The sequence below is a fragment of the Chanodichthys erythropterus genome, chromosome 16 (assembly GCF_024489055.1).
Source record: "Chanodichthys erythropterus isolate Z2021 chromosome 16, ASM2448905v1, whole genome shotgun sequence".
NCBI classification, from domain to species: Eukaryota; Metazoa; Chordata; class Actinopteri; order Cypriniformes; family Xenocyprididae; genus Chanodichthys; species Chanodichthys erythropterus.
In genome coordinates this window covers 19,956,092-19,981,807 of record NC_090236.1, presented here as the reverse complement: position 1 = coordinate 19,981,807, position 25,716 = coordinate 19,956,092, and the positions used below count along the sequence as shown (strand labels likewise).

Sequence of the window (25,716 nt, the reverse complement as noted above, 5' to 3'; positions counted from 1 at the left end):
AAAAAAAGTTCAATGGCACCTTTAATGTTGACCTAAATGCTAGAGCTTTAACTGTAGTAAGCAGCATATTGATTTAAGAATGAAAAGCAGAATGACACATTTGCAACTGAACTGGCTCTCTTATGAGAACCTTCATCACATAGAGCATTGCAGATTCAAGATGCTGTTGAATGGTCTGCCAATGCCATGGCTGGTTTAAAGTAAATAAAAATGACATATTAATCAAATGGTATGCTAGGGCTTAGGGCCCAAAGCAGGGTCTGCGTACTGTCCTCGTTTCAACGCCATCTGCCTACCGGCAAGAGCGGAAACCAGATTATCTGATGAGCGCACTAGTCACAATCAAAGGCAGCCATGCACTTTCTTATTATCCCTGTGTGCATTTCAGTACGAAGCTGATCTTTAATCATTGGCCATGCAGACACAGCCGTAGGGACGCAGAACAGTTTCAGAAGGTCACATGAAGGGATTGTGCTTTGATTTGAAGGTAGTTTAGGATATGACCTCTGATGTAGATCATTGGTCTAGGCAATTACAGGATAGATGCTTTAAATGTATTGACTTTAATAGCATGGCACTTTCTGAGTCCCAATCAAGTCCAAATCTCCATTTCCCGTCGTTCTGAGTTTACTTTTTAAATACATAGACTAGATGCAGGGCAGATAATCCTCTCTATGTTAAAAAGTCTGCTTTAAGACATCTTTCCAATTTTTATGTTGGATGCTGTTGTCATTGCGCAATGATTGCATCTATATGGAGAAAATCAATCGACCATTTGCAAGATTAAAGCATGTCTTTTTTCAGCTCAGCTGCATCTCATATGGTGGCAGATTGATGAGATCTTTGAGATTATGCTCCTTAAAGCTAAAATGTGCATGTTGTGTGCGTGTGTGTGTGTGTGTGTTTCTTTTAGTTTTAAAATACATTCTCCTCAGTGTTATGTGGTGGTGTGGAGACAAAACGCTCCCTTTGTATTTGTTGCTTTTTGATGTCCAATGTAAAGCCATGTTCCAGCTATGTTTGATGATTGAATGGGGTTGAATGGCCCTTAATTCAGGTTAAATTGCACTTAAAATAGTCTGTTCAACTTCCACTATGGACAATAAACCAATATTATAATGTTTTTTGTATGATTATGTAAACGTAAAATTAAAACCAAGGAGTATCAAAGTCTCAAGCTTTTATGCATTTATTAACATTTAGGCTTCGAAAATTATATCTACAATAATATTAATGAATATTTTGTTCATTTATTTCATGTTTATGTTATGTTTTAGATAATTTTGAATCATGTGACCAATTGTGATGTTTTCATCACAGTCATTTGCTTTAGTATTTAGTGATTTACACATCAATCTCATGTTTACTTGTTTGTTTGTTTATTTTATTTTTGTACTGCTGATTATTTTTAAAATATGGACGAAACATCTAATTTTCATTACTTAACTGAAATAAAATAAAAAAAACTGCTATTTAACTAAGTTATTTAACTAAAATAATGAAAAATAAAACTGGAATAAAAATCTGTTATGGTATGGTGGTGTAGAGATGAAGCAGATCACAGATTTCCACAATAATACAATACTTTAATGAATACTAAGGCAGAGTACATCCAACATACGCTTAACATAAACAGAGAACGGACAAGGAGTGCAGGGAGTGAGTGCATTATAAAGGGAGTGCAGATAATAGAGTCCAGGTGCAGGTGATCCGTGATGATGGGGAGATGTCGAGGGAAGTGAGTGCAGGTGTGGAGAACAGGAGGATCATGGGAAATGGAGTCCAGGGGAACAAGGGATCTGTAACAGTACTCCCCCCTCCCGGTAGGCGCGACCTCGCGCCGTAGATGGAGACACCCGGGGGCGGGCGCCCTGGAGACCTAATGCAGGTGCAGGGAGAGGAGCGGACAGGAACAGAGGTCTCCAGGGCGGATCCATGAACCATGGCGGGACTGGAGCCGTGGGCAGCCATGGCGGGTCTGGAACCGTGGGCAGCCATGGAGGGTCAGGTGCAGCGGGCTGCCGTGGAGGGTCCGGTGCAGCGGGCTGCCGTGGAGGGTCAGGTGCCCTGGTGGGCTCTGGCGCTTCTGAAACCCCACCCAGGAGTTCCCCACCCACAGGTACCGGAACGGGTACTAGGCCCCCCCCCCAAAAAAATACATGGGGAATTTAAGGAGAGTCTTTAAAAGTCTGAGGAAGGGCATGGCGGCTGAGGCTGAAGCGGCTGGGGCTGAAGCGGCTGGGGCTGAAGCTGAGGGCTCGGCGGCGGCGGAGACTGGCGCTGCTTGCTCGGCGGCGGAGACTGGAGAACTGGGCTCGGCCCAGAAGTCTATCAGCCAGGTAGCATCACTGGGCGGCTTGTGTGAGGCTGGAAGAGGTGCCCAGTCCATCCCTTCATACATAATTAAAATGCCCGTAAGGACGGGAGCGGGCTCTGGAGATACTGGAGCGGGCTCTGGAGATACTGGAGCGGGCTCTGGAGATACTGGAGCGCAGGAGACTGGAGAGCGCTCGCCCTTCTTCCTCTTCCTCCGTTTACTGGGCCCAGTAGAGGAATGAGGGTCCAGCATGGGGCAGGCAGGGAGTTTGCTGGAGGGGTATGCGGAGGAAGACGGAGGTTGACTGACTGGCCCGGCCAACCGTGTTTCTGGATGGACTGGACGACAACACTTATCCTGAACCTCATCCACAAAGAATTTGGAGCCATTTAACCACAAAATTAAATTGATAGTTTCACTTAAGGAGAAACAAAAAACAGGTTCATCAAAACGGATAGTGTCGTCATCCAATCCATCCAAAAACAGGGAGATCAAAACTGCTTCAGGCCAGTCAGAAAAATAAGCGATCTCAACGAACTCCTCCACATACCTCTCCAGCGAACGACCTACCTGCAGGAGCCTGATAAGGCGATCGCTGGCTGTCAGGGTGAGAGGTGTTGGAGGAGCTGGAGCCAAGGAGCTGGGGGAAGTCTCCATCCTTTTTTTTTCTTGTGAAAATCCAGTTGGTAAGGTCCGTTCTTCTGTTACGGTATGGTGGTGTAGAGATGAAGCAGATCACAGATTTCCACAATAATACAATACTTTAATGAATACTAAGGCAGAGTACATCCAACATACGCTTAACATAAACAAAGAACGGACAAGGAGTGCAGGGAGTGAGTGCATTATAAAGGGAGTGCAGATAATAGAGTCCAGGTGCAGGTGATCCGTGATGATGGGGAGATGACGAGGGAAGTGAGTGCAGGTGTGGAGAACAGGAGGATCGTGGGAAATGGAGTCCAGGGGAACAAGGGATCTGTAACAAAATCATTAAAAACTATATTTATGTTATGACAACTCCCAGAATGTTTGGCATGGTAATGGATATTATAATGCTGATATGTTTGGTCTTGGAGGAATAGATCTGCTACGCTGCTGCTGCTGTTGGTTATTGCTGCTGCTGTACAATATAGCATACATTAATTACCCGTGGAGCTGGGGCAGGTGGAGGGTTTCTGAAAGCCCGCTGCAACTGCTACAGCAAATGCTGACCAAGTATTTGAAGGTTGAGCAGCGAGCTCATTGGCTACTGATACAGCAGATCTCAAACAGCTGTGTCCTATAGAGCATGATTGCAGATTGAGCAAAGGACCTATTAGACTGCGCATCAAGGGCCCTATTTTCACGATCTAAGCGCACGGCGCAAAAGCACTTAGGATGTGTCCAAATCCACTTTTGCTAGTTTAAAATGGTCAGCACACCTGGCGCATTGTCTAAAAGGGTTGTCCCTAGTCTCTTAATGAGTGATGGGTGTGTTTTGGGCATAACGTTTAATAAACCAATCAGAGTCTCATCTCTCATTCCCTTTAAAAGCCAGTTGCGCTCAAGCCTTGGCGGATTCGCTATTTACATGCCGAAATTTGCAAGCGGAAAAACTGAACGCTTCTCTAGCGAGGAAATGGATCTGCTCGTGCGCAAAGTTAAAGTATGCGAGCAGACCATCTTATGCACAAGCCGGATTCCACCAAAGCATTTTTTTCTTTAATAATAATAATCTTTTACATTGTAATTGTGGCGACCAGGGCGGGCGAGAGCCGTGAGGGAACGGCGCGAGGCCGGTGACGCGAGTGATAATGAGCGTCACCTGCGAGGCGTGCCGGCCTCGAGTCTCTCACGGAGGAGCTCCGGAGGCATAAAAGGAGGAGCGACATCAGTGAAGGACGAGAGAGGACCAGGCCTGGACTTTATTTTATGTTTTATTATGTTTGTGTGGCCGGCAAACGTCCGCGAGGGTCTGCCGGCATTACTTTCGTTTTGTTCTTTGTTTATTTTATATTAAAGTTTTGTTGAATGTTCGCCGGTTCCTGCCTCCTTCTTCCCCCATCTACTGACCTCGTTACAGTAATCCTTTTATTTTTAATTTTTGGCATGTTTTTGTGCTGCTGCATGTCCCTGTGTGTGTAATAAGCAGAGTGTACATGCATTGTGCAACCGTATATAGGCGCATATTACTAACTCGTTCTTTAAATAAAAAAAAAAGTAATAATAATAATATTACACCTTTCACTTTAGACCAGGTTTCAGTGGGTCAATGGTGCAGTTGCTTTCAAAGTAGCAACACGCCAACAATGCGCCTGAACACACCTCGTTTTCAGATCAGCACGCCCATGGGCACACAAATGGGCGCAAATGCTTTTGCTATTTAAACAATGTGGTGCAGGATGTGAAAATGAAAACTACGTTGGGCTGAAACTAGCAAAAAACACTTGCGTTGCGCATGTACTGTATCTGTATGGTGGGGCCCCTAGAGTTTCATGACAGAACTTTGTATAGATAATAAAAAAAAAAAAACCTACTAAAAATGACAAAAACAACAAAATGACAACTTTAACTAAAATTCAAATGAAATATGAAATTTAAAAAATATATAAAATTGATTCAAAATATTAATAAACTATAATAGTATCTCAATGATACTAAAATAACACTGGATCTGAGCACATTTTCATGCGATTCACCCACGAGTGTTCCTGCTAAATATGTCTGTGTACATTTCTAACAGGTATTTTGCTTTGTCCCACCTGAGAAATATGGCACCCAAGTGACCTCAGTGGGTTAAAGGCCTAGGCATAGAGACTTTATCTGGACTTTCCCATCTCCAGGCAGGATTAGGGTAAAGCTCTTGTTAAACAGAGGTGCTTCAAAGCTCCAGATGGTCTGGAAGTCCTGCTGCCAGCCTATAGCTGGAACACACGCAGGGTCAGACAGCAAGGGGCTTAAGATGCATGTACTGTACATACACGAATGACATATATTAGTGCCTGCCAACACACGATACTATAAAAGGGAACGGGTATGGATTATTAGACACTGCATAACACTATAGAGTGATTAAGTTAAAATACTCACTGTTTCAATAGTATAGCTACAAGTAAATTATAGTACATAAATGGTAACAATAAATGTTACCATGATTTTAGCGTGAAGAAAATCACTTACTATCCTTTTCTGTGTAAAGTTCCAATTTTATAACCTCACAACCATGACAACGTAAGTCCTAAAATGACTGAAAATCAGAACAGTTTTACAGAATTTTACAAATAAAAAGTTTTAATGTATGTATGTGCTTTTATAAAATGATGGGCTTCATATTTCTGCTTTTAAATCCTTCAAAAATGGGACTTGTTCAATTAATTTTTGTAATGATGCCGCAAATGCTGTTGAATGAACTTAACTTTAATATGTGCTTCTGTTCTTATTGTGAACAATTATTCCATGCACATTATTGTGAAAAAAACTTGAAAAAACAAAAAATTGTTTTGGTAATCTATTATGCTGTTTTAATATAAAGTTAATGAAGGGAAATAAATGGAGCCACCCACTGAATTTTTTATTAGTGGAGCTCATGTAATGACATTTTAAACCTCTAAATCTATATATTTACATGAATAATACTTCAATATTTGTGGCTTCTTGAGGAAAGGTGTGCCTACTTTTTCAAACAACCACACCTTTTTTCTTCCAGATGAGGAGTGGACCATTTTCTATGGAAGTCAGTTTTTCAATAAGAAGAAAGAAATTTGCAATGTGAGATTTCACATTTCCACCATTGGAAGACATTTCAAATTTTAAGAGCCCTTGAGAAAACAACATAGCTTTTTCTATTATACACCATTTTGTAGTCAGGTTAGTAGCATTGCTAGTTTTGGTTAGTTACTCACCAGCAGTGGTTCTCTCATATGACAGCAGAGATTCATTACTAACCAACTCCTTTCATTGTCTCTGTATGCAATATAATTCTGGCTTTTATGTCTCATAATTTTAGTTGGTTGTACAATACAGTATGCAAGGGTTTTTCAAATTTGCTTTTAGAGAATTGTTTATTTAAAGATAATGAATTCAGGTCATGGGACGTTGATAGGTTAATTGCTCTTCCATTAATGGATAAAATAATGCAGGAGCAAATGGAGAATAGAATCATTAGATAATCGATGGATTTTTTTATGATTGAGTATTAAATTAACTATTATTTAAACAAGCCTCTCAAAGTCAAGTTTGTTTTACTTTGATCAGGAACTCATTCAAGCTGAAATAGCTCTGATAAAAATGATGTTGTTCTCTCTCTCTCTTCAGTTTGATGTCTGGTTTGGCAGCACTAGATGCTAAGTGCTCCAGTCGACTGGGCATCATGACAATTTCTTATTATCTGTGGACGACCTTCGTGGCTGTGGTGGTGGGCATTGTCATGGTCATCATCATCCACCCGGGTGGAGCTGCCCAGAAAGAGGACTCAGAGGACAGCGGGAAGCCCATCATGAGTTCAGCTGATGCTCTACTGGACCTTATCCGGTAAGCCTGTGCTATTGTGTATCTGTGATCAATGTTTTTCATATGTGTCATATTACTTTTACCTAATTGGGCATTAGAAACGTCCATAAATCACGTCAGCCTATCGTATATTTGCTGACTATATGCTAAGGCAATTATTACACAGGCTTCTAGAGAAATTTGCTGTTATTTCTCAGTGGTAGAATATAAAGGGTTGCACATGCATTCTCACCTGTCAAGGCTTTGAACTGCCTGTTAAACCTTGTGAGTAAAGCTCATGATAAGCCAGTTAGTGTTTGCTTGAGTAAATGGGGATGGAGTTTGCCCCAGTGACATTGTGTCGCTGTTTTAGTTGGTCAGTGGAACAGTTAGTCAGGAACTTTTCACAAACAGGTACTGTGTCAAAAAGGACTACGGGAAACCCATGTATAGATACAGATTAACATTCCTTCAACCATGCTTGTCTGTTGAGGTTAGGTAGCCCTCATAAGTCAGGAGGGGAAAGACAGACCAAGGTCTTGACATTCCTTTCACAATGCTTGACTATTGAAGTTTAGTTACTTAGTCATTTAGTGTCATAGAGTTTCCAATATGAGTGACAGTTACCTTTACCTCTAAGCACCTAACGGACAGAAGACAATATAACTGCCATACCACTTCCAAAATGTGTGCTAGATTCTTTAGTGCTTCCCTTCCTTAGCTGCACAGCTTCAAAACACGGCCCACAAGTCCACTACTTTTTGCGGTAATAAGGTTTATCGGCCAACAGGGAGTCATTTCAGACACAGTAGATGATCATGTTTAAAAGTCTAGACTTTAATCATGTCAAATGTATACAGAACGTGCATGGCCTTGGCCTCTTAAATTTTAAGACACTTGTTTAATTTCCTTCTGGTGCATATTGTTCGAATGCACATTTCAGATTACAATATAAACATAAAATAGGAATTTATCCAAACTAATAAATTAATCACAAAATCATTTCCGATTACACTTTATTTTAAAGTGTCCATGTTACAGTGTAATTATACATTTAACAGGGTTGCCAACTTTTGAGTTTAGTTTGGGGTGAAAATTATGCCTTTTTTAACAACAACACAAAAACCTCGCATCACAATAAGTGTATTGTATTGCCAAAACTAAACAGAATTTCATTTAGTTTAGTGACAACATGTTACAGTGGTATGAAACAGTATGTGAACCCCTTGCAGAATCTGTGAAAATGAGAATTATTTTAATAAAATAAGAGGGATAATAAAAAATGCATGTTATTTTTTGTTTAGTACTGTCCTGAGTAAGATATTTTACATAAAAAATGTTTGCATTTAGTTCACAAGACAAAACAATAGCTGAATATATTAAAATAACCCCATTCATAAGTATGTGAACCATTGATTCCCAGTACTGTGTGTGGTTACCTGATGATCTACGACTGTTATTATGTTTTGTGATGGTTGTTCATGAGTCTCTTGTTTGTCCTGAGCAGTTAAACTGAGCTCTGTTCTTCAGAAAAATCCTCCAGCTCCTGCAGATTCATCAGTTTTCAAGCATTTCTGCATATTTGAACCCTTTCCAGCAGTGACTGTATGATTTTGAGATCTGTGTTTTCATACTGAGGACAACTGAGGGACTCAAACACAACTATTAAAACAGGTTCAAACATCCCAGAAGGAAACACGATGCATTAAGAGTCGGGGGGTGAAAACTTTTGAACAGGATGAAGATGTCACAAGTTTTCTTATTTTGTTTAAATATCATTGTTTTTCATTTAGTACTGCCCTTCGGAACCAACAGAAGATACTTGCATGTTTCCCAGCAGAAAAATTAAGTACAATTTACCTTGATATTTGAATTCAAAAGTTTTCACCCCTCGGCTCTTAATGCATCGTGTTTCCTTCTGGAGCATCAGTGAATGTTTGAACCTTTTTTAATAGTTGTATTTGAGTCCCTCAATTGTCCTCAGTGTAAAAGGTGAATCTCAAAATCATACAGTCACTGCTGGAAAGGGTTCAATTATGCAAAAATGCTTGAAAACTGATGAATCTGCAGGAGCTGGAGGATTTTTCTGAAGAACAGAGCTCAGTTTAACTGCTCAGAACAAACAAGAGACTCATGAACAACCATCACAAAACAAAACAAAACAAAAAAAACAGTCGTGGATCATCAGGTAACCACACACAGTATTGAGAATCAATGGTTCACATATTTATGAATGGGGTTATTTTAATATATTCAGCTATTGTTTTGTCTTGTGAACTAAATGCAAACATTTTTTATGTAAAATATCTTACTCAGGACAGTACTAAACAAAAAATAACATGCATTTTTTATTATCCCTCTTATTTTATTAAAATAATTCTCATTTTCACAGATTCTGCAAGGGGTTCACATACTGTTTCATGCCACTGTACATGGTACAATAACTGGTAGCCAACTGTTTTTATTTCACAATTTTAATTCATAAGCTTGCGATATGATTCCGATCTTGATTCAATATTGTTTCATTTGGATAAATATCAGGTACAGTAACTACATGAAACAAATCTCACAACTAATGTTGTAAACATGCAGGGATTTTAAGTATGTAAGGTTAAAATTAACAATTCAAATTAATAATAGTTAAAATAGATGCGTAAATCTGCTTTATGTGCACAAATATTATGTTTCACAATGACATATAAAGATATTCGGTGATCGTCTTGCAGGTGGGTTTCAGCAGCTTAAATACATTGACCTTGCATGGTGTGGGGAAAATGTGATTAGTATAGACTGGTCCAATCAAGAGGTTGCAGGTCTTCAGGTTTTAGTTTAATTAAAGCCACCTTGTCAATATGTGTGTTCGACTTATTGCGGCGCTGTGCAGACCGAATGGCGAATGACATCAAAATACCTCTCGCTATTCTTGATGTCAGACAAATGGCAAATGGTCTGTGCAGCACGTCGGCTTTTTTAATTTGGTGTGAGGATTACTTGGGCAACATGAGAGCGTGAGACAAAGCCTGAAAGTGTGTTTCACGCCAAATGCCTGAGAGTTGGCAACCCTGCATTTATATACTGAGTGATATCAATTAACAACACTTAGGGTTAGTGTTACAGTTATGAAATTCTGAATAATTTACTGTTATTACTACAGTAAGTACATGTAACATTATGTAAAGAGGACACAAATAAAGGGTAACCCTTTATTTTAAGGTGACATAGGCACACGTTATGTACTTACTCTAGTAATAACAATAAATTATGCATAATTACAAATAACTAAACCTAAACCAAACCCTAACAGTAACTTTTTACCAATTTCCATATTCCATAAAACACATCTACATCTATTACTACTCATTTCATTCTCCATCACAAATTTCCACTACATTCGTGTTACTTTACGTGTTTACATTAGTTGATGCGTAGTTCTCATAGGTCAGGAGGGGAATTCATTTCAGCCTGAATGTCTGTAGAGATGTCAAAGTATAGTGGCTGTGATGTTGAGGGATCAGGAGAGCTTAGACGTGGCTCAGTTTAGGGTTGGCTGAGGACTAAGGAATAGGGAATTTCTGCCCCACCTGTCGCCTATGCAGCGTGACAGAGCATGACCCCATGTCATTGGAGTGTGTGGTGAAGACTGGAGCCTAAACTGATTACTGATCTGAGCCTGAGACCATATGGCCTTTATTGAGGAAAGAGGAGGAAACTATTTACATACAGCCACAAGATTAGCTTAGTTTATTAACGTTGCATTTCAAAGTCTTAGACAGGTAGACTTAGAGAGGTATTAAATTAGCATGTGACTTTAGTGACCTCCACTGAAAGGCTATTTGAATTTTGTTTTCTGGGTCCCTCTGTGTTAACTAGACAGTGTGTTGATAAGCAAACTAAAACTTGGATTAGGATTAGTTGACTGTGTGTGTCACAATATGCACTATTTTGCAATGCTCTTAAAGGTCCCATGGCATGAAAATTTCACTTTATGAGGTTTTTTAACATTAATATGAGTTCCTCTAGCCTGCATATGGTGATGGGTGTAAACCGAGCCCTGGGTAAATTGAGAAAATGAAAGCTCAGACAGAATCTTCCCTATGTCGTCATACGGGGAGAGGTTACCTCCCCTTTCTCTGCTTTGCCCGCCCATGAGAAAATGAGCTACTGCCATGAGATTCGAGCACAATATTTTTTTCCTTGAGAGACATCATGCCTTGTAAACGAGCAAAGCATAGCATCAAGTGTGTGTGTGTGTGTGTGTGTGTGTGTGTGTGTGAATAATACACACACTGTAATGTGAGTGTTGTACATTTCTTTGTTGTTTGGATAACCGTTCTGCTGTTGGTGTTATGGCGCACGTGATATCCACATTTCCAGATTGCAGAGCTTGATGTAATTGTAATATGAAAGATTGTAAAAACCTTTATGATTTATGAAATAGAAAATATATAAACAAATAAATAATGTTGGCATGGTAGCACATTTTTCACAATGGCACCTATCCGAAAAGGAATTTGTAATAATGGCAGAGGTCTGACTAATTTAGTTGCGCTGGTTAGTGTTTATAGCTAATAATTATATATATATATATAATATATACACGATAGCAAATCAGAGCAACATGAAAAGCAAACAATGTAGGCTAGCATTATCTACATGATAATAACTGTACGTTAACAGCATACATAAACCAGCTAAAGTAGGCTACCGTATCCAGACACAATGTTTTAAACTAACCATTCGGAGACGTCCTGCTGTAGCTGCTGAGTTGCAACTTCATCCAGTGCTTCTCCATCCGGATCAGATTCTGGGTCAAACCGAAAGCTTGAATGACTGCATGTCTACGAGCCATTGCGATACATCCACTGTCAACATTAGCGCATGGTCCCGTGGCCGCGAGCTGGTTAAGGCCACACCCACCCTCCACCTTTCCCCGCCTCTCTCGTCCTCATTAGCATTTAAAGCAGAACCAAGTAACTTTTTTTTACCTTCATAAATAGTTTTCTAAGTCCTTACGATGGTTAATTGACTTGTAGTGGTGTGTTTGAGGCGAGCACTAACCCCCCTCTGGCTCTGACACGTCTAGTGCCCCAGGGATGACGCGTTTTTGTAGGCAAAACCCGGAAGCGAGTTAGCATTTTAGGACTTCCGGTTCCAACGCCGTAAAGTCTATGGGTTTCTTGAATGGGTTTTTGCTAAATCGCCTGAAATAAGGTCTGTGGTTAACAAAGCCTCTAAATACTTTCACGTTTTGATCTATGACATAAAACACACCAGTTATAACCTGCTTGTGATATTTTTAAACCTTTACTGTGTCTTAAAATCGGCGGTTGCTAACAAATTGCTAAAAGGGACTACTTCCTTTGGCGGGGACTTTAGACGTCATCATTAAAAACAGGACATTTGGACAGCATTTCTCATGAAAAAGTGGATAAGTATTCATAACAGCACAGATCATAATCAGCGAGCATGTTTTTAAATAAAGTTGTTTTCTAAATAAAGTTTGAGGACGCACAGTGATGGTGACGTTGATCCACGACCATGGTGTGTTGTAGTTCGTTTATAGCCTACTGTTAGCCTATTATATCTGACGACTTTATTTAGGCTTCAAAATCTATAAATGTTGTGTTAACTTGTAAAGATTATCTTGATAGACAAAACGTGTAAGTGTCATAACCCTTTGTTAAACACAGAGCTTATTTTCTATGATTTTCCAAAAGTCTATGGGAAAAATGAATAGGCTTTCAGTCGAGGGAACCCATGCACCGCTAACTTCCGGGTTGACCTACAAAAACACATCATCCCTGGGGCACTCTATACAGCACCTAAAACTTGAGCTGCACCGACCCGAAACAATCTCGCCACATGTTCACGTTCACGCGAGAGTGACAAAATGTTTTACGGTAATTCAAAAACAATGACTTTATAAGACAATTTAGAAAATTACCCATCTCCATCGAGTGTACTGTATTTGCAAATTACCCACCTCCTCTTTCTTGTACTGTATTTGCAAAACTACTGCACGAGTGAGCGTTGTAGTCGTTGTAGTCCAGCTGCGCTTGGAGTATTTATGACAGTGTGATTCACTGAAGGAACCTGTAGGGGGAGCTTCGCAAATCTTACTGAGTTCCGCTTTAAATCTACAGACCCAGAAACGGCATGTCCTGAGGAAAGCTGATTGTGGGACTGGCTTGTAGAGGCTGAAATTCTGCAACAAGGCTGAATTTTGTGAAAGAGACTTCAGATACAGTACTAGGGACCACTTAGGCCTATATAAAAGCATCCAAAAAGTAGCATGTCATAGGACCTTTAATGTATTTTGCTGGTGATAGGAAGAACATATGCATAAGCCGTTATGCCTACAATTGGACATCACAGGCATTCATAGTTCTGTCTACCAGATAGACCAGCACCAAATCAGTATATAATCTCAATAAACCAGTTTGGTATTTTCAGCAGAAAAAAAAATCCGAATGCATGTTAATAATCTGTATAAGCATTAATATTTGTTATAATGTTTATAAAAACAATTCTTTCCTCCATCAGCAACATGTTCCCAGCCAACTTGGTCCAAGCAACTTTTCAACAAGTGAGTTTTTATGTTTTTCCATTAGTTTCATGCTCTGTGCCTTATTAGCTAATATTACATTTTTGTGCATTTGTTCATATCAGTCGGTATTGTGCAGCTCATTTCCCTTATTACATCTACTGCTCACTTGAAGAATCTTTAGACACATAAATTAGGAACTCTTATATGTAATCTTTATTGATCTCAAAATGAAAATCCATTTTTAATACTGTAAATTACAATGTTGTGATGACTGAATTTACTTTTGAAAAGAATGATTTTAGCTTTTAAGTGTTTTATTTAATTTATTTAGACAAAATGGTTAAGAATTGTAATATCAACTATTTATCGTTATCGGCCATAACATGGAAAAAAATGATCAGCGCATTGTATAATTTTAATATAGGTGCATTTGTTCTATACCTTTGGTATTGTATATCTTTGCATTACTGTGAGTTTTGCTGTGAATTTGTTTTATATGTCATCTTAATTATGAATTACAATTGAATTGTAGTATCGCACGAAAAGCATCCCTATCATGAAGCCTAAACCCACCATCAGTCAGGATATACAAGAGATCACCACAAAACGGGTCTTCATTTATGGAATCCAAGATGACAATGGCACAGACATCCAGAACTTCTCCCTTGACCTGACGCCACCTCCCGATGTGGTCTTCCGAACGCTTCCTGGCACCAGTGAAGGCATGAACGTCCTGGGTATCGTGATCTTCTCAGCTACTATGGGTGAGCTGTAGCATCAACATCTGGAATTCCACAGCTTAATCCAGTCTGTTTTATAAATACTCAAGAATTCTCATCATTTAGGTATCATGCTTGGAAGAATGGGACCAAATGGCAGCGCTCTCGTCAACTTCTGTCAGAGTCTGAATGAAGCTGTGCTGAAAATTGTGGCCATTGTTATATGGTAAAGACAAGCATGATCCCAAAACTTACATATGACAATAAACCAAATAATTAGAGCCGCTACATAGAGAGTTATGTAGATCACCAAATTGTGCCTGAAAATTAGATTTTTTTTTTCCTTTAATTTTTGAGAAATGTATTAAGCATTTTATTTTATTTTATATTTTTTTGTTTTTTACAAAGTGAAAGTTACTGTTTTCTTTTATTTTTGGTAATTTATTTAATTTTATTTATTTATTTATTGAATTTATTTATTTTTTTTAAGTTGGGCATTTGAATATTTATTCAAGATCACAAGCATTTCAAAAAGCTAACAACGTAATTTTAAGGCTCTCCATTGTAAACACTATAAAGGGCAGATTCACTAATTGCGCTAAATTGCGCTATTATTGCACTAGTTTAGCACCCGATTCACTACAGGAATAATTTACTGTAGATCAGGCAACGGCACAAACACGCCCATAAAATATTAGGTAAATTTTAGTCTCATTTAACTAAAACTATGATATTCTTGTTCAAAATACCCTTTCTTTTATAAACGACTATTTCTATGATCACTAGAACGACTCAAACATCTCTTTTATATATAACCTAGACTACTTGAAATGAAATGCACCGGGCAACATGTGTAAATGAAGCTCAATCTATAATCAGCTAATTTACATAGAAAAGAGACATGTTTGTGCAAAAGGAATATCAATGACTTCATTTAAAGAGGCCATATTGGGCCATTTTACAAAGTCTTGATTTTGTTCTTTGGGTCTATTAGAATAGTTTTTTATGTTTGAATGTTAAAAAAATGTACCGCCTTTGTGGTGTTAACCCCGCATTGCAGTGCAAAACTTGTACAGTGTGAAACAATGCGGTATTAGAATATTACAGCTAGACGCTTAGCAACAGACTACCAATCTTGTACTCATATTTGCCTGCTTTGGACAGTCACGGAAACATTATGTATTGTGTATAAACAGTAAATTCAACGTTTGAGGGTGGAAATGTCAAACGCTGACAGAAAACGTGGCAATTTGAGTGAAAAAGAGACCATTTCATTCTTACCTTTTATAATCTGCAATGTTAAAGGTGCTGTATGCAATTTCTCATTCATTGTTGAACACTTTTGATATTTGATATCAACCCAAACAAACCCACCCCTCTCTTCATTGCTCCGCCTCCAAAACTCACACTCCAATCCTAACCACCCTGTTCCGAGTCAGTCTCGAACCCCGGCCCGTTCGCTGCTGACAGGCGAGGCAAACGCACTATCAATGATGCTAAACACCGCATTCCCTAGTGGTCATCAGTGTGCAATAGTTTAATTGCAAAACTCTCACTATCTGGCCACTGTTACACACGCAATGCGAGTGGATGTCTTTACCACAAGCTGATGCACAACAAAATGCTTCACGAAAAATAAAGCGCAGATGATGAAAGAATGACAAGGAAGCACAAAAAATGAGCGTACAGTACACAAGTGTAAATACAAACAAGAGTTTGTTGTTAATCAGCAACAGAACAGCAGCTCCAGACAATCAAACCCAGTGTTACTCACATGTGAGGCGGAATCAAAGCAGCTTCCGCGTCTGTTTTCAGGCCTTCCCACTTAGCGCTGGAAAGCTTTTCTAATATAACGCGGGTCCTAAAGCGTTTGCCCAGTCATAAATCTTCTTTTGAGCTCTTTTGTATTGTGTCCCATCTCTCGTTCTGCAGTTTTTTTTTTCTTATTTTCAAATCTCCCTCTTGCTCGTTCTCTCTCCTCGACTATCAAATGCCCTTTAATGTTGAATGGTTAGACGTTTGTTGTTGGCGTCGGCCTGACTAACTTCCAAACTGTATCTGAAATAATACTGAGTCCACCTTTAAAGCCATATAAACAGGTAGCGTGCTGCGTTTATCCAATCAATGACACAGCAAATATGAAAATAAGAACGTTAACCCAGGGTTTAGGAATGCACAGTGTGAAACGTTAGCTTACGAATACCCAGGATTAATTGTTAACCCTGGGTAAATTATGAGCAGTGTGAAACGTGAAGCAAGATAACCCAGGATTCCATTTACCTGGGGTTTAGAATGACCCAGGGTTAACTATTTCAAGTGTGAAAAGCCCTAGAGTCTCTTGGACATGGCGATAAACACACCACTAACACAACTAAACCAGGCCGCACCCCCTTTTTTGCATATGCCTTAGGCAGGAATTATTTTAATGATGAATACTGTGATATGTTCGTTACCGGAAGAAAACAAGACTACAATCAAGGCGTTTCAGGGAGTTCAGAAACAATTCTTACTTTCATAGAGAATAACTCACTTAGGGATGGAATTTGTGGTCTTGATTTGCAGACCTTTTTCATGCTCAAACAGATACATTACACACTAAAGAAAGCAGAATAGGTCGTCTTTAAATACTGAATATCCAGTGCAGTTTCAGCACTGCACCCAGTATTTGCACCTACATACCATGTGCAAAAGTGGTGAATTTAGTGAATCCCTAAGAATGCTGTCTGTTTCTGATGCAACACTGCAGGTATTTCCCGTTTGGGATTGTGTTTCTGGTGGCTGGAAAGATCTTGGAAATGGATGACCCCTCGGCTATGGGGAAGAAACTGGGCTTCTATGCCATCACTGTGGTCATGGGGCTGGTGCTTCATGGCCTGTTCATCCTGCCTTCAATGTATTTCTTCATTACGAAAAAGAGCCCCATTGTCTACATTCGAGGGATTTTACAGGCCCTTCTCATCTCATTAGCTACTTCATCCAGGTAAGAGTACAGTACCTACTAGATTATAATAAACTAAAGACAGTAAAACACTATATGGAATTTTTCATATCTGAACAGATTTTAAAACACTAGGCTACCATACACTAAACTACAAATCTGGGCAAATGTTGTAGAGTATTTCCAGCCTTGAGCTGAAAATATAGCACAAATGTAAACCACAAACTTTGATGCACTTCTGTTTTACTACAGCTCTGCCACACTGCCTATCACCTTTAAGTGCCTCCTGGAGAACAACCACATCGACCGTCGCATCATTCGCTTCGTGCTTCCTGTGGGTGCTACTATCAACATGGACGGCACTGCGCTATATGAGGCCGTGGCAGCCATCTTTATCGCTCAAGTCAACAACTATGAGCTGGACTTTGGGCAGATCATCACCATCAGGTAAACCTCATCTCAACACATTTATAATGGCTATGCTCCTATTCATCTTGACTTTTTGTCTGAATATCAACAGGGAGAGCTATTCCATCTGAATAGTTTTCATTATAATTCATTATAAAGACATTAATAATTCCATTAATTATATGTACATTTCAAACATCATAATCTATAAGGCCAAATTAGTGGAATCACTTAATTTATTCATATATGAATATGATGTCACTTATTCAATTTATATAAAGTATAAATACATTTATTCATATAATAAATGTATTATTTTTTTTAAGTTGTTGAAAGAATCCTCTTATGGTCCCCTTTACCAAAGATGCATTTATTTGATCAAAAATAAAGTAGAAACAGTAATTGTGAAATATTATTACAAATTAAAATATTTTAAAATGTAATTTATTCCTGTGATTAATTTTCATCATCATTACTCCAGTCTTCAGTGTCATATGCTGATTTGCTGCTCTAGAAACAATTATTATTTTTATCAATGTTGAAAACAGTAGTGCTGTTTTCTTTTTTTCTTTTTTTTTTTTGTGGAAACAGTGATTCACTATTCCAATAAAATTTTGGGAAAGTAGGATATTTAAAAAAAAGAAAGAAAAAAAAGAAATGAATACTTTTATTCAGCAAAAACGCATAAAAAGTGACAGTAAAGACAGACATGTGTAATTTCTATTTCAAATACTGTTTTTTTAAACTTTCTATTCATCGAACCCCAGAAAAAAATTGTGATTTTCATAAATATAAGTAAGCAGCAAAAACTGTTTCCAACATTGATAATAAGAACCATTAACGATAATTGAGTATCTATAATAATAGAGCACAAATTCAGTATATTAAAATTATTTCTGAAGGATCATGTGACACTGAGTAATCATGCTGAAAATTCAGCTTTGATCACAGGAATAAATTACATTTTAAAATACATTAAAATAGAAAACAGTTATTTTAAATTGTAATAATATTTCATTGTATAAATATTTTTTTGATCAAAAAATGGAGCCTTGGAGAGCAGAAGAGAGTTCTTTCTAAAGTAATACTATATTATATTAAAAATATTCATGTAAAGTAATTCAGATGTATCTTTGACTGGATTCTGTTATTTGATTTATCTGTCATTTTTCAACTTAAATACTAATTCCATTTGTAAAAAAAAAAAAAAAAAAACATAAATTTACATTAATTTAAGGAAAATTTTAATGATTATACATTAATGGCAAATCATTATGATAAATTAAAAATATATTTTATACAGTTAAACCAAAATGTATTCAGACACCTTGAATATTTCATTCATTAATACAGTTTATTCACTATAGTTTAAAAAAATGGCAATAAAATATGACAAGATCTCAGAGTTAAACTGTGTCAGAAAAAAAAATCTTAATCATGTCATATAACACTTAAGCAAATCAAAGTGTCTGAATAATTTTTGGTTCCAAATGTTTATCAATTTTACTGGTAGTCCACTGTATGAAGATTTTTTGGGTATAATATGTCAGAGTTTACTTTATTTTGCTATCCTCACTTACATAAATGAACTATATTGTCCTGCACCCACTAGTAAAAATATACCAAAAATATCAAAAACGTCAATAATTTTTGGTTTGACTGTATATCCTGCAAAAATCAGATGACAGATGTTGTATTACCCCAGTAGTAAAATCACCTTTGACATCAAGTTAATTCATAGATCAGGACAGGTATCAGTAAGTTCTTCCTCAAGGATAATATTTTTTTGCTTCTTACTTCAGCATCACTGCTACAGCAGCCAGTATCGGTGCTGCCGGCATTCCACAGGCCGGCCTGGTGACCATGGTGATAGTGTTAACCTCAGTGGGACTTCCTACAGATGACATCACTCTAATTATTGCTGTGGATTGGGCCCTGTAAGAAATTTCTCTCTTTCATTCATTTCTGAAATGGTTTCATTTCAGAGTGTTTTCTGAATTTCTGATTGTACTTGTGTATTTGTTAGGGATCGTTTCAGGACGATGGTGAACGTGATGGGTGATGCTCTGGCCACAGGAATCATGGCACACATATGCAGAAAAGACTTTGTGAAGGAGGGCGAGGAGGTGAGAATAGGTTTAAAAGAGGTTCTTATATATAATAAAGGCTCCGTTATACTCAGGGCAAAGTTCTTTTTTGTTCTTCACTTAGTGGTAAAATGAACTTTGAAATAACTTTGCACACTCTAAAAAATGCTGGGTTAAAAACAACCCAAGTTGGGTTAAATATGGACAAACCCAGCAGGTTGGGTTAAAAGGCACCTATTATGCCCTCTTTCACATGATGTAATATAAGTATCTGGTCTGGTCAAGTTTCAGCTTAAAATACCCCACAAATTTGCCCCTATTTGGGGGTGAGCAAAAACATGCCTTTTACTGTATTACTATATTGCTAAAAAAATAAATCCAAAATTGGTTGAAAAAAATGACTGGGTGAAAAAAACCCAATCCCTGGTTTTGTCCATATTTAACCCAGCATTTTTTAGAGTGCAGTAATACAGCAAATATCCCAAGGCTGCCCACAATGATGATTGTGGTGTTAAGATGAATATGTAAATATGTGCTGCATGCTTTACACTCAGTAACAAGGCTGTGTACTTAACGGCTTTAGTGAAGGAAAGAACTACAATCCCATGAAGCATTACGAACAGCATAATCAAATTAAAAACAATGGAGAAACAAAACTACTCATTTACAAATGATTATATATATATATATATATATATATATATATATATATATATATATATATATATATATATATATATATATATATATATAAACAATATAATTTAAGTTTAAAATATGCAAATGTTTCAGTTTGTATTTCAGTCAGTTTCCCGTCACTCTTTGTTTCTATGGTTACCATCATTGAGTTCATTTGTCCCAGCTGTGTCTGATTAATTTATCTTGTAAGCTCCCCTGTTTGTTCTTGTATTTAAACCTGGTGTTTTGTTCAGTTCTCTGTCCATCCTCTTCGTTGTAATGCGGAGTTTGTTTTGTAAAGTTTGAGTTTGTTTAATGCAAAAAGCTGCTGCACCAAGATCAAGACGACTTTCATTTGTGCTACAACCAGCAGCCCAGACAATATATTGAAATATTTTGAGAGTGTAGTGAGGCCGACTCAATTATGCACTGTAAACTCTAATGCTCAAAATAATTAATTGGTTTGAGTAGGACAAACTTAAACAAATTAGTTCAGTCAAATGAGTATTTAGAACTTTCTTTTTCCTTCAGGCTCACAGAACTTATATATTTTAATTAAACTGAACTTTTTCATTGTTTTTGAGTTTCCCAGCATACTTTGATGGCACTCGAAAGGGAGAGTAAATGCTCAAATTAAGTGTTATATAATGTTTTTTTTTTTTGCAAGATTAATGTTAAGTGGGAGATTTAGAAGTGATTAATGTTTAATGTTAATTTAGAAGAGTTTCTCTTCATGTAGGTTTTTGGAGAGTTACCATCAAGAGAGGTTTGAGAGCAAGTATGTTAAATGCTTTATATTGCTGTACTCATTCAGCAAGTGCTAAACCATGTTATTGTTAACATGTTAGCAAATTAGCATTTTCTGAATTAGCTTGTTACAGCAAGCTAAGTTTACATTAAAAAAAATCTACATTGAGGTTAAATGATCATTTTAATTTAAATGTATGAATTAGTGTACTCATATGTTTTACATGGTCTTAACTTGAAATGTTTGAGTTCAAAATAAAATAAAAATCTGCCAGTTCTGCTTACTTTGATTTTCTTAACTTAAAAATTTTGAAGCAAATTATTTGAGTTTCGCCAACTTATTCAGGTTTACAGTGTGCTTCATGGGAGTGGGCGGAGCTAAAGAGATGTTTTGGCACATTTTGCTTGTTTCTCTGGTGGAATTTTCTGTACAGCATCACGGCTAATGTAGTTTTTCAACACAAATTATCCTGTTAAACATGATTATTTTAAAACTAAGTTAAAATAATGTGGACTGACGACTTCAACAGAAGCAAATACTATCAGTTAACAACCTTGTAGCTCACTGTACAGCTGTCTTTAAAGGTTTATAAGTTATTGTTAAAAATCAAGTTCCCTATGGAGAAAATGAAATGAAGTTTTTACTTCTGGACTGTTGCACTCTATATATTGCTTTAAAGCAGTGGTCTCCAAACCTGCTCCTGGAGAGCTACCTTCCTGAAGACTTCAGTTCCAACCTAGCTGAAATTTTTAAGTAACTCTGAACACATTCATTATCTGGTTCAGGTGTGTTTGATTGGGGTTGGAGCTCAACTCTGCTGGATGGTAGCTCAGCAGGAGCAGTTACGTTACGTTAGGATTACAACTTAAAGGAACACTCCACTCTTTTTGAAAATAGACTCCCAGAAAATCAGAAGACTATCAGAAAATATAACTCCCCTAGAGTTAAATGTTGAGTTTTACCATTTTCGAATCCATTCAGCCGATCTCCGGTTCTGGCGGTACCACTTTTAGCATAGCGTAGCATAGTTCATTGAATCTGATTAGACCGTTAGCATCTAGCTCAAAAATGACCAAAGAGTTTTGATATTTTTCCCTACTTAAAACTTGACTCTTCTGTAGTTACATCATGTACTAAGACCGATGGAAAATGAAAAGTTGCAATTTTCTAGGCCGATATAGCAAGGAACTATACTCTCATTTCGACATAATATTCAAGGAACTTTGCTGCCGTACAATGGGTGCAGCAGGCACAATGATATTACACAGCGCCTGTAACCCCCTGCTTGCACAGGGAATGTGCCTTGCAACCATGGAGACATTTGTGAGAGACGCTGCGTAATATCATTGCGCCTGCTGCAGCCATGATACGGCAGCAAAGTTCCTTGAATATTACGCCTGAATGAGAGTATAGTTCCTAGCCATATCAGCCTAGAAAATCGCAACGTTTTATTTTCCGTCAGTCTTAGTACACAATTTAACTACAGAAGAGTCAAGTTTTAAATAGGAAAAATATCAAAACTCTTTGGTCATTTTTAAGCGCGATGCTAACGGTCTAATCAGATTCAATGAACTTTGCTAAGCTATGCTAAAAGTGGTACCGCCAGAACCGGAGATCGGCTGAATGGATTCGAAAATGGTAAAACTCAACTGTTTAACTCTAGGGGAGTTGGAAAATGAGTGTTCCTTTAAGTCTTTTTCTACCATTGACATGAATTTCCATCATTTATGACACAGTGCTTCCACGTCATTTACCGGACATCCGTCTTTTCACTGTTATACAGGGAATGCTGTTAGCTGTTATGCATCTTCAGATATAGTACACCATCTCCTGATCCAAAAAACTGTGAAGAAGAAGATCTGGGTAAAAAATGTGGGTGCTGGCTGGCTACTTAAAACACTTGCAGAGAAAACGTTAATAAAGCAGCTCTCCAGTGTATTCATGTTTTCACTCGTGTCTGGCATTGACGAACCGAACAGAAAAAATGAACTGTAGCAGAAGCCACTTTTAGGCAAGGTTAGCAAAAACAACAACAAAAAAATGTAACGCCTGTTAATGCTGCGGTATTCAGGGAAGAAGACCAGAGAGCTTTTTTTAATAGATATCAATGGAGGAGAGGCTTCACTACAATGAATAAACTGCTTTTGTGAGGAAATACTTATCATTTAATGAATCAACAACCCGATCGGCTAATCTTCAACATGTTTGTGCTTAAACATTCACTTTGGATCAATCTATTTTCAGAGTTTACACCAAAAAAATAAGAGAACAACTGCGCAACAGGTGCTTCAGTTTATGGCACTTCTCAATCATTTCTATGGTGTCCGCAAACAGTCATTGACATGTCACAAATCTCTGAACGAAATTCAATAACGTCAAGGCTGTAATGTGATTGGTTATCAAGGCACACATGATCCAAGTTAGCCATTATGCTTTCTCCAATGGTAGAGCCATGGACCCTTGTATCTCCTAATAATAAGGTTTCCACATCAAAGAAGGTGGAGGCTCAGAGCCTCTCCCATCTATTATGTAACTGTCATGGACCAATGGTAGTTTGACAGTGTTTACCAGCTGGAGCAAACTTTGGCAAACAGTTTCTAATTCCCAAAACAAACTGATGTCACAGCAGTTTGTTCTCCGATTTTGCTTAAAGTATATTGGGGCCTTATGAATGCATCTGATGCCCATTTCACGCAGCAGTAGCTATAAAATGATGATTTTGTCTTTTCTTTACAGATTCCTCTCATCTGTGAGACCAAGCCTATGATCAGCATCCAGCAGATGATGTCCTATCAGAAAAACGGCTGCTTCCAGCCCCCTCCGACAGGCCCCATGAGGAAACTCGAGCACCTGTCACCTGACGTGGCCCGTCTAATGCAGCTGGAAGAGGGCATCAAGCCCACCGATAAGAAGAAGTCCCCTCACCTGTCTCCATGCCATTACAAAAGAGACCATAAAGACAAAGAGCATTGTACCATTGACATGAACGGTCTGGAGACCAATGTCTAGACTCATTCAGAGACCAAAACAAAGCTGCAAGATGCCAGCCGTTCTGTTTCTCTACCTTTGGATTTTGAGCACATGTGTGAATGTAGGGAATCTGAAGCGATCAGGGCCGTAAATCTTTGGACCTGCTATGGGGATTTTCTGAACCCTGTTTATCCCCAGATGGCTGAGTGTCTCACTGAAACGTGTGGAGAAAGATCGGTGTACGTATGAGTGCTGTTGTTATTGTGTCCTTTCCATGTGACCTACAGGAGAGAAGAACAACAATCTTAATGGACAGCTTGTCTGGGGAATTTGGATATGTGTTGTTTTATTCCAGTAATATTATGCTGCTGAGATCGTCTTATCTTTTTTTATTTATTTTTTTCAAAGCTTTGTCTGTTTAAATCCTCTCTTTCACTAACAGAGAGAGAGCGAGAGGGAAAATGTAACCACCAGTGATCACATACACTGGCCCCAAAAAGTTTTTGGAAACTTGTATTTGCTAAAAGTATTTGATGCACTTAAAAATGTGAAAATGTCAATGCATTAGATCAGATTTTCAGCCATTACCTCCACCCAGACCTGTAGCCAACACAGAAACCCCCTGGAAAAAAGTGAGAAGTCAAAAATGATATCATAAATACACTAAAAATCATCCAAACACTAGTTGGTTAAATGTCAGTTCTGAGAGGTTATGTTTATAAGCTACTGAGAACAGCTCCAGCATCATTTGATATTTTATTATCTAATGCAATGACATTTATTGATTACAAATTAGACTTAAATGTGACTTAAGAGTTCAAATTTGGCGGGGTCAGTAAGATTTTAAAAAGAAATGAATACTTCTATTCAGCAAGGATGCATTAAATTGATTTATACTACGGGGCTGTTGAATGCTCGAATCTGATTGGTTGACCAAAGTTCTAAGGTGTGCAATTATTTTTAGGGAAATGCATGGCTAAAGTAGCACAACTGTTTTCAACCCTGATAATAAGAAGAAATCTTGTTTAGAAATGTTTCTTGAGCAGCAAATCAGTATACTAGAATGATTTCTGAAGGATCATGTGACACTGAAGACTGGAATAATGATGCTGAAAATTTAGCTTTGCCATCACAGGAAACAAAATACATACATACACACAGTGTATATAAAAATAAGTGATTTAATAAACAATTTTCTATTATGCAAAGGATTCCAGACCTGTAGCTCTTGATGGTTTCTTACCCCTGCTCTAGTGTATAACTTCTTTACACAATCAGATTTTTGGTCAATTTCTACTAAAATGAAACCAAGAGAGGTTCAGAGGAAAGGCCTTCCTTTGTAAATCTCTCTGAAATTTGTCAGAAGTGGGCTTTATGGACTCACAAGTCATGCCACACATTTCCAAAGCCTTACAGAACTTGTATGGATATTCTTTTATGAAACATGTCAAATGTATTAATTGTGATTTGAATGAAATTCCATAAAATCATGACTCACTTGGTACGCCTGATGAAAGCAATGCATTTCTTTTCATTCCATAGCATTCAAAGACGAGACATTTATTTAGATGCACATATCCAGTGGGTTCAATTATAGGAAATAGAGCGTAATTATTATTAAAAGAAACTAAAATGCACCAATACTTTCCTGTATGATATGGTCAATAGAATGTCATGGCATGACAATTGTTCAGAATAGTAGCCAGTTGCCCAACAGGAGGAAATCTGAGGCCTGGAATAATTATTCTGGCCACTGGTTGATTAACTGGTTGTCCAAATAGTAGAGCAGAACTGCAGCATGTAGATGTGTAATTAGGAACAATTGCAGAGATAAGCA

The 25,716-nt window shown here is 37.9% G+C and overlaps 1 protein-coding gene across 2 annotated transcripts in view; it reads left to right on the top strand.

The window, feature by feature from the left end:
* slc1a7a (solute carrier family 1 member 7a) overlaps nucleotides 1-23,918 on the top strand; it is a 29,570-nt gene extending 5,652 nt beyond the window's left edge. The window contains exons 3-11 of one of the 2 annotated variants that reach the window (XM_067362383.1): nucleotides 6,611-6,826; nucleotides 13,328-13,370; nucleotides 13,864-14,095; nucleotides 14,177-14,276; nucleotides 16,797-17,030; nucleotides 17,241-17,435; nucleotides 19,199-19,333; nucleotides 19,423-19,522; nucleotides 23,646-23,918. In XM_067362383.1, coding sequence (XP_067218484.1) covers nucleotides 6,611-6,826; nucleotides 13,328-13,370; nucleotides 13,864-14,095; nucleotides 14,177-14,276; nucleotides 16,797-17,030; nucleotides 17,241-17,435; nucleotides 19,199-19,333; nucleotides 19,423-19,522; nucleotides 23,646-23,918 — 1,528 coding nt within the window. Of the gene's footprint in view, nucleotides 1-6,610; nucleotides 6,827-13,327; nucleotides 13,371-13,863; nucleotides 14,096-14,176; nucleotides 14,277-16,796; nucleotides 17,031-17,240; nucleotides 17,436-19,198; nucleotides 19,334-19,422; nucleotides 19,544-23,645 lie in introns of both variants that reach the window. The other variant, XM_067362382.1, reaches the window with a different exon arrangement.
* Nucleotides 23,919-25,716: the final 1,798 nt, after the last annotated feature.